This window comes from Paroedura picta, chromosome 7 (genome assembly GCF_049243985.1).
Source record: "Paroedura picta isolate Pp20150507F chromosome 7, Ppicta_v3.0, whole genome shotgun sequence".
In the NCBI taxonomy this organism is placed as follows: domain Eukaryota; kingdom Metazoa; phylum Chordata; class Lepidosauria; order Squamata; family Gekkonidae; genus Paroedura; species Paroedura picta.
The window spans coordinates 81,273,648-81,289,077 of NC_135375.1; the positions used below are offsets into that span (position 1 = coordinate 81,273,648).

Below are 15,430 nucleotides of genomic sequence, written 5' to 3' on the forward strand. Positions count from 1 at the left end.
AAATCTGATTGGGATGGCAAGCCAATCTTTAACATCCTCTTTCGTTGCTATTTATAGTGTTAATGTTGCTTTCAAGTTAGTATCAAAGTCCTATGAATAAATCTCTGGTTTAGAGAGATGTGGGTCTTGTTGGCCTTAATATATCCCACCCTCCCCCTAGGATCTTGCTTAACTAATTGGGATGCATTCAGATGTCACAACAAACTGCAATTAAACTGTCAGTCACAGACACAGCTTGTTGCTGTGCTGGTGTGTGTGTGGCATTTCTTCCTGGATAGATCCAGTTCCAGGTCAAAAGGATGTCCAGATGCATCCATCTCTTAGGAAATAGATTAAGTCACATCATCTTGGGCTTTGAATTTTGTTTTGATCCAAGTTCAGGTGACTATATTTTGACATGTTGGTGAATGGGAGTTTGATCAAACCCAGAAGGTTTTGTATTACCCACAAAGGGAGGGAAGAACAATAAAGGCCACGTGCAAGTCCACAAACTGTCATTGTGTCAGTCAGAGATTAATTGCAGGGTGTTTGGTTTTTTTCCTACCATATATTCTTTATTTGGTAGCTTTGAATGCAGGTTAATCACAAGTTGTAATTCCCGAGTGCCCCCATCTTCTCAAAGAATGGAGACCAGGTATTATAAAGCTTGTGTTTTTTACATCAGATTACAACCCCTGATTTCATTTCTGTACCTACACTGCGTATGCTACCATTCAGAAGTTGTTGCATTAGTTACATTATTTTAAGATGGTGCTTTGGAAGCCTATAAACACTAGTAGGTAAAGTCAAGTCTGTTACCTGAAGGAGACACATGCCAAGTTTGGGGAACGGCTTGTGAGAGGTCAGGTAACTTTAAAAGTTCAAAATGCCTATGTATACCACAGTATTGTACCCTAGGAACTCAAGGCAGACAACGGATATATAAAGATAAAATAAGCAGTCGTTAATAGAAAATGTAATAAATAGACATAGACAAACATATAAGAAGCATACTATCAATTTAGCAGATGGGGAAAGGATTTAGCAGATTGAAAGGAAAAAATTCCAGGATCAGTCAGTGGAGGGATAATTACCAGTTCCCGAAGAGGCAGAGACGACATGGAATCCGCCAGCATGTTGGGCTCTCTGGATGGATCGGAGGTTCCAGAGTTGGCAAAGTTGCTGGCCAGAACAGGGATTTTTATACCCTGTTGGATGGTGGTATGTGCTAGAGATTGCACATACACCAGGTAGGCTTGGTGCAGAGCTCTGCGCCTTCGTGCGCTGGCACCGGCACCAGCCCTCCCTTCCACGCTGTGTCACTAAGCCACTTTGGGCATGAATGGCTGCTTGGGCGGCCGAAGCACACAAGCCTAGTCTCAGGGTTGAGACAGCAGGTGAGATGGGTGCGGGTGGGTCTTGATGGTTCTGAAGAAAGGAAACCATTGTAGTACAATGGGAAGGTACCAGGGGTCTCAAGAGACTAGCTAGCTGGGTGGAGGGGAAATTCCCTCCTGGCAGAGGGGCTTAGGTTGAGTAACAGGTGTGAAGACAAAGAGGTTGGGCATAGCCCTCATGGATTCTGTTGGCCACTGGATCAGCAATGCAATGAAGTGGGGGAGGAATGAATGCAGAGCACAAGGGTTGCAGCTGTCAGGTCTGATCGGTGGCTTTGCTCAAGCTGAAAATGGAGTCTGGCCAGAACCGAGTCCGGGATGATTAAAGAACCCGGAGTCTGGCTTTGACATAAAACTAGACGGGTAGAGGAGGCCACGGGTTGTTGAGCGCTGTGTACCAGTCCAGCGGTGAGGGGGGTTCCATCATATACAACAAGTAGGAACAATTATTGGATAGCATATAATGATGTCCAATGGCCTTGTTTTGTGTTATGTTTTTGGCAGCATGCCAGTATCTCCTTTGGAAAACAACCATATTGTTATGAAACAAAACTGTTTTTAAATCCTTCCAGTGCTGTGGTAGAAATATATACTGCATTTACTCCTGTAATCTTTGAATTGGGCTTAAATATTCCTTTCTGCTTCCCAAGGGCTCTTCTGAGTGCAAGGGAATACTTGGATTGCAAAGGGAGGGGAGAAAAGGGATCAAACCCTTAGCTCCTCAAGGTAGACCTTGATTTGTTTTATGAGACAAACAGTAATTTAGTTGGTGTCCCAAGTAAGTGACACTGCAGGTATGTGTTTGGGGGGGGGGGTAGGTTCTGTCTTTCTAATCAACCCCCCCCCCCCATTGATCACAGTCCCAGTTTCAGTCTTGGAGAGAGAGGAACTGTTCCTACCTTTTCATACAGAAGCACAAGCTTTGTGTGGCTCATACTGTTTCGAAGCAAATTGGGATTGTTTATCCAAAGCAGGGATTACTGCTTGTGTTTTCATGTTTGGAAGATGTACATGATGGAGAAGAACACATTGGTTTGAAAATGTACATAGAATAATTCTGTAAGAAACAGTATGCAAACAGGCATTGTGACAAGTATACCCAGCACTGTGTTGGACCTTCACATGTATTGCAGTTCTCACAGAATATTTGTTACAATAAAATCAGAGTCCAGTGGCACCTTTAAGACCAACAAAGATTTATTCAGGGCGTGAGCTTTCGAGTGCAAGCACTCTTCATCAGAATATTTGCTAGTATTTTGAAGGCATAGGAGTGGCTTTATACCCGAAAATGTATAAAAGATTAATATTTTGCTTTTTGTACATACATATACATGTGTTTAAAGTCTAATTTATTGGATCTTGAATTTCAGTAAAGCTATAAAGCAATATGTCTTAACATGTGTTTAACATTTCCCTGAAAAAAACAAAACTAAATTGTAAACCTGGGTGCAGTGAAATGTGAGTTATATTATTTGGGCTGGAATAATGTCTAGATTAAGCAAAGCTGTTGTAAGTTGTTGTGGGACTGAGTCCCAATTCTATCAAGATAATAACTTGGCTTAAAGTTTCATTTTAGGTCCCCCCCCCACACACACATGCATTGGGGGTGGGTGGAAGGAGGGAAAAAAACAAGCTTTTGATTTCACTTTAAGCATTATACCCTTAATTGGAATAATATGTTTTCTAGCACTGAATATTGGCTCCCTTTTGATTTTTGTGTATGTTTCACTTAATTTTTTAGATCAGATGATAAGAAGAGCATAAGCTGGAAACAGCTTCCTAAGAAGCCATGCAAAAGTCTACTCAGCACCTTAAAGAAATTGCATCCCCAGTTGGCATTAGGTAAAAAACAGGAGAGGAGAAGGAAAACTGCAAAAGATGAAATTAATAAGAGGACCCTTATGAAGTTGACTTATTTGTTTTTTACCCTTACTATAAGAATTCTGTTCTGCATCTAGAGTTGCCAGCCCTCCCCCATCAGCAGAGGTTGGAGGGTCCAGTTGCCAGATCCAGGTTGGGAAACTCCAGGAGATTTGAGAATGGAGCCTGGGGAAGTCGGACACCTCAGTAGGGTACAACACTATAGAGTTTACCCACCAAAGCATCCATTTTTTCCAGAGGAATTGATCTCTTTAATTTAGAAATGAGCTGTAATTGGAGGATTCCCCAGGTCCCACCTGGAAGCTGGCAGCGGCATCTTACTTATAGGAAGTTTTTCTTTGAATGTAAGCCTGCTGGTTGTAAAGCATTATTCCACGCTCATCACTCTTTTCCTATCAGTATGACTGGAAGCATCAGGATGGTATTTTAAAAACAGATTGTCTTTTGCCGTGTGATTGAGAGGGGTACAGTAATGCCAGTTTGCAAAGCGGATAACCACGTTGATTGAGCAAGCAGAATATTTCTGTTCATAGCTGAATGTCAGGGATGAGACTGAATTGAAATTCAGAATGGGAGAAATGTCTGTCTGGGTGTTTGTGGAAATAACAATTTTCTACTTGTGTGGATCTGCTTGAGCATTATGTGAAAGTTGAGCACATCTAAAAACCTCTCTTGTAGATCTCTTCAAGTAGATATACTTTTTAAAAAGTTCCTGAATTCAGTTTCTGTCCTCCTACCTGTCTGTATCCCAGTTCACAGAAAGACACAAGAAGGTTCAGCAGTTGAGATGACGCCTATAGAGGCAGATTTCTCCTGGCAGAAGAAGATGACCCAATTTGAAATGGAGATCCAGGAAGCTTTTCTGCGTTTCATGGCGTCTATCTTAAAAGGGTACAGAACATTCCTCAAACCAATCACACAGGCACCTTCGAATAAAGCTACTGCTGCAGATTCCCTGTTTGATCTTCAAGGTGAGTCTTGAAGAGAGAGTTGTTTCTGCTTGTATTGAAATGCCATGATTTGTTAAGACAATCTCACTCTGTTGCTTACGGTTAATGCCACAAAATGCATCCAGTCAATAGAGTTAAACTTCTGCCAGGGTGGGCAGTAAGAAAAAGCAAATTGTGGATAATCTGCAAGTTCTTGTTTCTGTTCAGAGGAGGATTCCTGTGAAGTTAGTTAGGACTGAAACTATCAACACTTGAATCTACTAGTGAATTTGCAGGGCATGATGTGTGATCAGGTGTTGGTTATTCACTGGGAATGGTACAGAGTGTAATGAAGACAGCAGAGACATTAATCATTGGACACAATCAGAGGTACATTGGGAAGGGAAGAGAGACCTGATGTTATAGTATGTAATATAAATGGAAACAAAGCAGGGCAGAGTGGTAGCTGATTTGAGAATTTTTACAGTACGCCATATTGCTATATTTTATGTCTCTTCTCAGTCTGAAGAGAGTGAACATTACCAGGACTTGCTAGAATATGCAAGAGTTCAGTCTCTATAATATGAAATAGCAGTAGGGTTTATAGGTCCCAGCAGATTTGTCATAGTAATGAAACCTGGACTTGAGATATTGGTCAATTTCTCATGCTCCATGTTCTATCATAGCAGCTTGGGGACAAGGCACACATAAAAGAGTTGAAGTTTTAATATTTCTCAATCAATTTATTTACGATCCATTGACCAGTGAATTCCAACAACCACATAAAATACCACAATACATATAGATTGTATCAGTGTGGGATAGATGGTTAATATCGACAATTCAAAAAGATGATGAAATGAACATATAATAATAATTAGAGAATTACATAACCATTTAAAAGAGCTTAATAATAGCTCCTGTTCCTTGCTTACCTAAGACTGCTATGGTGATATACCATTAAAGAAAGAAATGGTATTATTGTTGCATTATCCTAACTTAACACAACCAGCACAGCCATCCTATTCACTAGCATTTAACATTGTATATAATGTGGGCATTCTGTTGGTGATGCCATAGAAATTGTGGAGTTCCAGAAAAAAACTTATGTTCTGCATTTGGGGAAGGGTGCACTGTGGTGCCAGGCTTCATCAGCTGAAACAGAAAAAATGGGAGAAAGCAAAAAGTACAATTAACTTGGAATTTCACCTGCACAAGCCCCTTTTGCAATGAATAAGATATGTGCTATCTCTTTCAAAAATATACATGTCATCTGGTTGTGTTGCACAGTCTGCTAAAATGATCTGAATTGAAAGATTCTCAATTAAAGAAAAGGTTTCCTAAAATGCTTTGGGGAGTCCTCTTATTATCAGAGTTTATCCAGGCAAAATGTTGTAGTAACATTTTTCAGTTTCATTCTTCTGCTATAGTGTTGAAACAGCCTATGGATGTGGGATATTTCTGGCTGGAGAAATTGCATAGAACTCACCTGTGTACCAGTTTTTCAGTATAAATAGACATACAAACTTGATTTCCTAAGTTCTCTAAGCAATACAGTAGAATCTTAAATAGGCAAATGAAGTAATTATGAATCTTTTGTCTTATGCCAGTACTTTTAAGCAATTATCATGTGTTCTTTTTAACTAGGATTTTTAAAAAGTAGAGATCGTGCCTACACCAAATTTTACACAGGTTTAACTAAAACGCAGATATTTAGCCGCTTCATTGAAGAATGCAGTTTTGTGAGTGACAAAGATACCGGCTTGGCTTTTTTTGATGACTGTGTGGAAAAGGTAAAAAAAAAATTAAATCTATTTCAACAAATGAAGTAGTGTTAGACTCTTGTGATTCTTCCTGAATTTATTTATATTTCTATATATATTTATTTGTGTGTGTGTGCCTTTATTTTGATGTTGTGAGATGATGACCTTCAGTATTTAAGGCAAATTAGTAACTGCTCACTTAGTTTATAGAAGGATTTCTCAAACTGAACCTTTTCACTTTCATATTATATGCTGCTAAATCTTAATGCAGTAACTGCTCTTGTTAATAGAGAAAGTCACATGTAGGCAAGTGGTGCTATGAACCTCATGCAGAATGTTCAGGATACCTAGCATTGCTTGGACAGTATATTCTTCCTCCATCCTTCCTTCCATTGTATCCTCTCCTTGCTATGCCTAGGAGCTGTAATATCTGAACTCAGAGATTACATAGTTATCCATTATCCAGTCTAGTACATTTTTATCTGCCTTTTCTCCAAGAACACCAGGGTGGCTGACATGAATCTTTCCACGATTTTATCCTAGCAAAAAACCTATGAAATAGGTTAGAGAAGTTGACTATGGCAAGGTCAATCTTGAGAGTTTCATGGGTCACGAGGATTAGGAAGTAGGTTATCTGGGATAAAATGTGGCACCGCACTGGCTGTTCTGACTTATCCTGGATTTATATCTACTAGTTGTACATCCTGGATTTATATCTACTAGTTGTACATCTTGTAGCACATGTGTGACAGCAAGAGCTCCCACCAGGCTGGTTATTAGGCAAGGAGGAAGGGGCGTGTTTGAATGGCGTAATGGAAATTATATTGTGGTCATTTATTTATAGAAGGAATTCTAATTCTGTTTTTAACTCCTTTTTCCTAGCTTTTTCCAGAAAAAGGATCAGAAAAAGGCGATAAGGTACTTAAGTTGAATATTATGGGATTATTTTATGATTTTGCTGCTAATTAAGCATGCATAGTGATAGTACGGGACTGCAAACCATAGTTGCTCAAGAAGATGTCTTGGGATGTTTCACATGTGGAGAAAGTGCACAACATCCTTGCAAGATGACAGTGTCCAGCAATTTTCTTGCCTGATGTAATGGAATGATATGTCTTAAAGCTGTGATCTACTCTTTTTGCTTGCTGTTGCTTCCAGGACTGTTCTGGGAGGCACAAGAACTTCCCATGTAGTTATGGAATTGGCAGGCATCTTGATTTAAAATTGGATTATGATGTATTTGCAGGTTGATGTAGATTCCACAGAGGATATTCGGTTGATTGAGCTTGATGAGTCTCAAAAGAGTGAACACACAGTGTTTATAATGCCCCCAGAGCCTCCTCCAGATGATGGGCAGGAGAGGACACCTAAGTACAGGTATTCTGCTAAATAACAAGGAAGAAAAACTCTACCAAAGTGTGGTACTGATGATGATATGCTGTGCATTCCAGATTTGTTTACAGCTTACTTGGAACTTTTGAAAAGGATTGACTAGGACTTTGTTGTCATTTTTTTAATGTGGAATGAAGATATGCCATATAGTATTATTGAGCTAACTTAGTAATTGTCCAAAATATGATGGTCTTGCTGTTAACAACTGCAAGTAGTTCTGCATGCCCCAAAAGCTTTCCTTCTGTACTTCTGAGAGCCAGTTTGGTGCAGTGGTTAGGCGTGTGGACTTCTGATCTGGGATGCCAGGTTCAATTCTGCACTCCCCCACATGCAACCAGCTGGGTGACCTTGGGCTCGCCACGGCACTGATAAAACTGTTCTGACCGAGCAGTGATATCAGCGCTCTCTCAGCCTCACCCACCCCACAGGGTGTCTGTTGTGGGGAGAGGAATGGGAAGGCGACTGTAAGCTGCTTTGAGCCTCCTTCGGGTAGGGAAAAGCGGCATATAAGAACCAACTCTTCTTCTTCTTCTTCTTAGTAAAGCAGCACCCCCTCCCCCAATGCCACATAGCAGAGCAATTTTAAAGCTAAGGAAAGTAGCATTTTGTGACATAACCTAGAGGGTCCCCTACTCAAAGGGAATAATCAGTAATTTCATTGGGTGTATTCAAGCTTTTGTCATGTCTAATAATATTTTTTTTCTGGAGGTTGGATTTTATATAGCACAGTTGCATTCTTGCCTCTTAGAAATAGCACTAACATAACTGTCATTTGTTTAGAAATAGAGTAGCTTGTACTTTGTATGCTGTGCTGTAATGAAGACTAGTTACCAATCAGTTGATGCTTTCTTTTCCAGCTATAAAAACTTCCCTCGACTAGATTTTAAGTTCTTCGACAGGCCACAGGACCTCAATTTTTCATTCAAAAAGCACCCAACTGGAGGTACTCTTTCGAACAGTCCAGCACTCATGGCAAAGAGGACAAAACAGGTCAGTTTTGTGTGACTCTGTAATATGCAAGACCATAATCAACTCTCTAGAGAAAGCATTTGCATTTGACAGCTGGTGAATATTCAAAATGCAAAGGCCTGAAAATAACATGCATGGAAAACAACATTCTGTGTCTTCTGCATTGCTAATGAAAAATGTGGTATGTTCCGTGGAAGATGATTATTGCTGCTAATTTTTGTTATCTTCTTGTCTTGCAGGAGATCAAAGCAGCCCATAAATTAGCCAAGAGATATTACACAAGCCCTGCACAATGGGCCAAGTGCCTCTTCAGTCACTGCTACAGCTTATGGTTTATTTGTCTGCCAGCTTATGGTAGAGTTTCCCATTCCAAAGTCAGAGCTGTGCAACAAGCATATGATGTTCTTATCAAAATGAGGAAAACAGAAGTAGAACCATTGGATGAGGTAACTGCACAAGCTGCTGATCTACATGAAATATGTAGCAAACATATGTTCATCTGTAGGTTTTTTGTAGTCCCCTGAGAACATAAGAGAAGCCATGTTGAACCAGACCAATGCCCATCCAATCCAACACTCTGTCATACAGTGACCAAAACCCAGGTGCCATCAAAAGGGCCACCTAGCAGGACCCAAATTCCAGAAGCCCTCCCAACGTTTATGCCCAAGTACCTAGAATACAGAGCATTACTGCCTCAGGCATAGTGTTCCATCTATACCTTGTGGCTACTAGCACTGATCAACCTCTGCTCCATATGTTTATCCAATTCCCTCTTGTAGCCATCACTGCTTCTTGTGGCAGTGACTTCCACATATTAATTACTCTTTGAGTAAACATGTGCTACTTTTATTTATTCTAAGCTTACTGCTCATTAATTTCATCACCAGTTACCCCTTTTCACCAAGAATGATTCATTTTCCAGCAAAGTTCATCTTCTGTGGAATACTTTCAGAAGGGTTCTTTTGTCCTCTCAGAATAAATTGGCAATTTAAGTAAGCTATCCAGATTTTTTTTTTTTGGGGGGGGGGGAGGATTGCATTCAGACAGCAGAGCTATATCAAAATGTGTGCAATTGGGCCGGTTCCAGGGTCTCTTCCCACTTTTATAGAAAGCATGATCAAGGGATCTTGACTAATGATTACTTGTGGTTATCCATGAAGAACAAAGGCATGGTTTAACTGGAGTTAGCATGTCCTCCATAAACCAAGTTTGTAAATCTGGCATGATTGCTGATTAAGATGTCTGCTAGGGGTGAATGGGAACTAACTCTTGTTAATTTTGCCTCTATAATATGTCTGATGACCAGATTTAATCATTGCTGATTTTCCCTTCATGTTTGTCTATGCAAGAAGGGAAGGATATAAGAGCCAAACTGGTGCATGAGCCTAGCGCAGTGGCTAGTTTGTGCACATTTTTATTTAGCTGCAGTTAGATTGAATAGCCAATATCTTCCTGTCTAATTCTGCCACTTCTTCAGCAGCACTGAGGAAGAAAATTAGAGTATTTTTATGTATTTATTTATTTCCATTATTTGGTTGCCTTTCATGCTGAGATTCAAGGCAGATGTAGTTAAGGCACCCAAACCACTTTGGATTCTGCCTGTTTTCAGAAATATTGATCACATTAGAAGATTTCGTTATCATACTCTTGATCATTCAGGGATGGTGTTTCTGAGTATGATTATGTCCTGGTTAATTTCATTGCTGGGCACCTTCCCAAAAATATGTCTGGGTTTTACCAGATCCTTGATATTTTAACTAGAACCTCTATAATGAAATAAATGTATTGTTGATAAGGAGAAAGTCATTTCAGGAGAACTATCTTAAACAATCTGTACCATTTTAAAAGCTTTTTTGGTGGGGCGGGGAAGACTCTCTCCTCTTCTACTTGGGCAATCATGGGGAATGTAATAGGATGAACTGCAGTATACCATTGAACTTACTTCCTTTTCGTACCGAGAGTATCCATTCCCATTTAAATCTTGCCTCAACCTATTTTAAATAGAAAAAATTAGAGGAAAAGGCGGACACTGAGTTATTTAGTATAGATCTGGGTGTGGTTCAGGGAGTCAAGTTAAACAACTTGGGAAGTAATTAAATAATACTGCTGTTGTACTGGTTTTGCCAAAGAAATCTTCCCAAACCTGAAATGAGGCCCTGCAAATCCCATTAGCTAGAGTATGCTTTTGAAACTAACACTTCAGGCACTTATTTGAGAGCATTTGTAAATGGAGATGTTTCTGTTGTAGGGTTCTGTTGTAGGGCAACTGGCAGGACTTTGGGGGGTAGGGACATGAGGGCATGCTATCAGTGTGACCATGTTAAATCACTTATAGGGATTATGCAGAAGTGATGTCACTCCACTTTAGGAATTCTGTGGTAGAGTCTCAATGGTGCATCACTTCTAAGTGTTCTCTGTAGATGACATAATGGCAATTACTTAATTTTATTTTTCTCCTTCAAGCTGTAACAGCAGGGAGCAGGAGTTTCTAGCAGAGGACCTATAGTATATATAGGGGACCTGTCAAATATAGTAGAGAACCTGTCAAATATAGTGGGGGTGTATAAGCTGTTTTGAGAGAAGACAGCAGTGATGGTTAAATATGTTAGCAAATATTTTCTCCATAGTGGTGTCTGGCTGAGATTAATACTTCATATTGGTGTTGACTGTGGAGGTTATTTTTCTATTCAGTGTAGCACATTGTTAGGTTTAAGAAGGACACTGCTTTATGTATACTGTCATTTCCCTAGTAAACCTAGTAAATACTACTTCCCTAGTAAATACTACCGTGAATGCCAGTGTCCAAATGCTGGCAATTGCAGGCAACTTTTTTTGCCTGTCATAATTAACTGACAGATCTTGAAGTTCATGAATGTTCTCAATATTTCCTTGGGATTTTCATTATTCATATGTAAATATTGAGTTTCCAGACATCATGTATTAATTGTAACAAGTCTAAAGAATTTGGCTTTTTTCTCTTTCTGCCCCCTTTTAAATTGACTTCAGGTTGATAACAACTAAAACTTGCTGCTGTTTTTGCCCTATGCAAATTGGCTTCATGCAAATCTTTTCCCCATAGTTCTTAGGCTTCGTGCAAATCCTTCTCCTGTATTTGACATAGTACCATAACTGAATTGGAATTGGTGAGAACAGACTCACCAGACACAGGAATAGGAACCTGTAAGTCTGTTCTGCAGTGTCCTTTGTCTTAACCTGCTTACAGAATTTTAAAGGTTTTGTTCAGTTTAGATAGTAAGACGTTATTTGATAGTTGCTAGAGGTAAAGTGAATGGCTCAGCAGTTACTGAAAATCTACTTTTAATCCTAGACATTTAATTTCAGTACAGCAGTTTATAGAACTAGACTAAGAATCAGTTATAGTGTGTTTTTGTCAACCAAGTTTTTTGGGGTTTGGATTGCTCAACAGATGCTGAAATCTCTTGGAGAGTTTTTTGCTTTATTCTTGTGCGGTTTGCTGATTTAACATGTGCTCCCTCTGCTGGTTACTGAGACAAACACATGGAGTATTTCCATCTTTTATGTCCTTTCACATCCATTGTTTTACACAGTGTAAACGGCTTCAGAGTGCTTGTCAAAACTGATGGCCCAAACTTTTCCATTTTTATCAGGTTTGTTATAGAGTTGTAATGCAGCTCTGTGGACTTTGGGGCCATCCTGTTCTGGCTGTGAGAGTCCTTTTTGAAATGAAAAATGCTGGCATACAGCCAAATGCCATTACCTATGGTTACTACAACAAGGTAAGCAAGACGTTGCAAACAGAAATAGTTAAGTGCATTGCTTTTGTTTGAAATTATCTTGAAATCGTGTCCAGATTATCTTGCCTATAGGATTGCTTGGTCTAACTTGCTTAGCGACTGTTTTGGAATGATGGGGGGAGGGGGGGTTAGGATTGGTTACTCACCTCTGTTCAAAGGCTTCCTGATTGGATCTCTCTGTGACTGACCCAGAACAATTGGCTTTTGCACTCTGAGTTTGTTGAGTTTCTGGAAATAAATAAATTTCACTTTTCTAGGCAGCTTTGGAGAGTCCATGGCCTAGCAGTAATCGCAGTGGCATTTTTCTGTGGACAAAAGTGCGGAATATGGTGCATGGCATAGCACAATTTAGACAATGCCTCAGAAAGTCTACACGCAATTTACAGGTCCCTTTGGTACCAGGTAACTTTGTAGTCACTAGCTTCTATGGGCCCAGCATCTCCAGAGTTAGGGCGTGAGAGCTATCTTATTATGGCAGGAAAATGCATAATTGTATTTTGGGGGTGGCCAAGGATAATTCTTAAATATTTCTAAAAAGAATTTGAAAATGTAATAATAGAAGTACCGTATATTTGGTGAAGAGAGTTGTGTGTCATTTTAAATGTGGTGATCTTGCAAGCTTTTAAGAACTACGTACTTAACATGTCCTTTTTTTTTTTTTTGTAACTAATGTATTGTTGTTCGTACCTTCAGCTCCTCGGATGACCACAGGTGGAAGTGATGGGGACACGGTGAGCCATGGTAGTGTGGATAGTTCTAATGATGCTAACAGTGGGGAGCACACACTCTTCGTCAGAGACTTAGTCAGGCTTGATTCCATTGGTAATCACTCTAGCACAGGTACTAGATCTGCTGGGTTTCACTAACTGCACATCTTCTTTCTAATATGTTGCTGATTTGATTTTCCCTGAAATCTGTTCTCCCTGTGTAAATAGTGAGGAGGAGAAATGACTCATACATGCAGCTTGCTCTGTGGCAGTCCCATGAACAGCAGAATCAAGGATACAGTTTACAGGACCACTGGGAGGCAAATCCCACGTGCAAAATCACCCACTGGATGCAACCATACGCCTCTCTGTTATCTTATGACAGGAGATCACATTTTGGCCCTGAAAGATTACCAACAGAGTTAACCCCTGATTCTGTGGTCTTAAAAGGAATGTGGCACTGTGTTTCATGGATTAACTGTTTTGGAAAGGGGCCAAGGGCATTGTGAATTACTGATAATAAGGCAGGCGTGTGACTTCAAGTCAGTTTGAATTTCCATAACTTCATATTTACTCCTTCCACAATCCTGTAACAAGGTCTTTTATTGCCAGTGAGTTGATATGATGCACATTCTTGTACAGATACATAGTCGGTTAATTTATCCTGCAAGCTGTTCGAATTGCAGATTGGCAAGAAATGCATTGTGTTGTAATTCTTTAGGGTAAAAGCTTATGCTTAGTTGAATTTGCATAATCGAACCTTAACGAAACTGGGAAAGGGTGAGATAACCAAGAAGCTAGGCAAACTAGTGGAAACGTTTTGACATATATCTGCAGAAAGAGATAAGTGTGGAGTGAGATTTTAACATACGCTGATTTTTTTTCTGTATGACTTCACAAGAAAATGCTCCCTTGGCCTTCTAAAGATGTTCATTGCGCACATAAGATACTTTGTTAAAATTTACTGAAGAATGGCTGCCACACCCAACACCCTGCTTTTGTAGCTTGTAGATCTAAATGTTTTCCCTCTTCTCTCCCCTCCTCTACTAAACTTTCTGGTATCTTTCTTTTTAAAGAGTTTGAGTCTCTCTCTGATGTGTAGATGGCCTGCTGTCTAGTAGATGACTAAAGATTCCTTCTCTCTGATCTCTGTTGCTCTGCTTCTTGCTCTGTGCTGTCTCTTGGTGCTGTCATGGTGTGGGGTGCAGACTTGTGTGGCGTGAAGCCTTGGAGGCACATAGGCGTTATTTCTGCTCTTGAATGTTAACCACTCCAGGTAATTTTCCCATTTATAGGTCTTTTGTCACTTGATGAACCAGGAGTGGGAAAGTTGGTTTCTCTTGATGCTGTAAAAATAGCTTATGTCTATAGCAAAAGTCCATTTCTACCTTGTGCAATCATTCGATGTTGCATATTTTCTCTTTAATGGCACAATGTGAATCAAGATTGGCAATAAGCTTTTTACTACTTCACTTAAATACTTGACTAGCGTTCAGCCTGCATGAGTCTCTGTGGTTTTGTTTTGTTATTTGCTTTCAATGCATTCTAATGTACCTAATGAGTTTAACTAAGGGACTCCAATGAACATCTCCAGAACTTTCTTGGGTTTTGTGACTAGCCGGAGCTGCCATCACTGGCAGCCACTGAAGCCTTGGTTTCTGCTTACCCCAAAGGAAAGGAGCCCTAATGGGAGGTAGAGATAACAGGAACCAGCAGCCAAGAGAAGCCTTGAGACAAGGCAGCAGAGATGCACTTAACAATTAATTCTGCAGTGTGTGAGCATGTGCTGGGGGTGGGGGGGGGGGGGAGTGGTTCCAGTGAGGTAACAACTAACTTGTATCTGAGATATGAAAGAAATAGGAAGACGCACATTGTCATGGCATGTAAAATGAGAATGATATTTATTCCTCTATGGATAACTTACTTTTGTTGGAACTTACTGTAATGTTCTGCTAATCAGATCTCTAATAAACCTTTTGAATCTCAGCTGCTGTTCTTTTCTCCCAACAGACTGCAGATATTCTGCGTGTTTATTTTTATGTACTGGTATTTCCAGCTTTGGTTCTTGCATTTTTTTTTCTTTTACAATTTAAAATATATAAATGGGTTTGCTCTGTATTACTAATTTGTAATTAGAAAAAGTTGCTAGAATGTGCTGCATTCTTTTCAACAGGTGGTCAGTCTGATCAAGGATATGGTTCTAAAGACGAACTTATAAAGGATGACGGAGATAGTGTTCATACATCAGATATGCTTGTAGAAAAAGAGCTTGTTTCTAAAGATGAAGATCTAGCCAGAGGTATATTATATTGCTTAAATTATACGTTTGGTTTGGTTTTTTAAAATATTTAAATGCAGTTCTGGGGTGGGATCCACTGGAAATCTCCATAACTAAAAGAAATTTAATCAGTAGACACAACTTTCTTGCCCCCTTCCCTGCTGCAGACCACAAATGACTCCTCCTCCCATGACCAGCATATTGAGTAAATCAGCAAAAATCCCCTTTATGTCCATGGAAATCCTTCCATAGATCTAAGCCCTAATAACAGGGGGCTCTGATTCTCTGCTGGTTTCCGTTTTAAGGACACTTACCACACCTACAGTATACATGCACATGAGTCTCCCTGGGAGGCCTGA

General features: G+C 39.8%; 1 protein-coding gene across 5 annotated transcripts in view; it reads left to right on the forward strand.

Moving 5' to 3' along the window:
* DENND4C (DENN domain containing 4C) overlaps window positions 1-15,430 on the forward strand; it is a 78,380-nt gene that overhangs the window by 43,402 nt on the left and 19,548 nt on the right. For all 5 annotated transcript variants that reach the window (XM_077345155.1, XM_077345158.1, XM_077345159.1 and 2 more), the window contains 11 exons: window positions 3,118-3,218; window positions 4,010-4,228; window positions 5,834-5,979; window positions 6,832-6,867; window positions 7,196-7,326; window positions 8,199-8,331; window positions 8,550-8,756; window positions 11,940-12,068; window positions 12,344-12,488; window positions 12,780-12,926; window positions 14,967-15,092. In XM_077345155.1, the coding sequence (XP_077201270.1) occupies window positions 3,118-3,218; window positions 4,010-4,228; window positions 5,834-5,979; window positions 6,832-6,867; window positions 7,196-7,326; window positions 8,199-8,331; window positions 8,550-8,756; window positions 11,940-12,068; window positions 12,344-12,488; window positions 12,780-12,926; window positions 14,967-15,092 (1,520 nt within the window). The remainder of the gene's footprint in view (window positions 1-3,117; window positions 3,219-4,009; window positions 4,229-5,833; window positions 5,980-6,831; window positions 6,868-7,195; window positions 7,327-8,198; window positions 8,332-8,549; window positions 8,757-11,939; window positions 12,069-12,343; window positions 12,489-12,779; window positions 12,927-14,966; window positions 15,093-15,430) is intronic.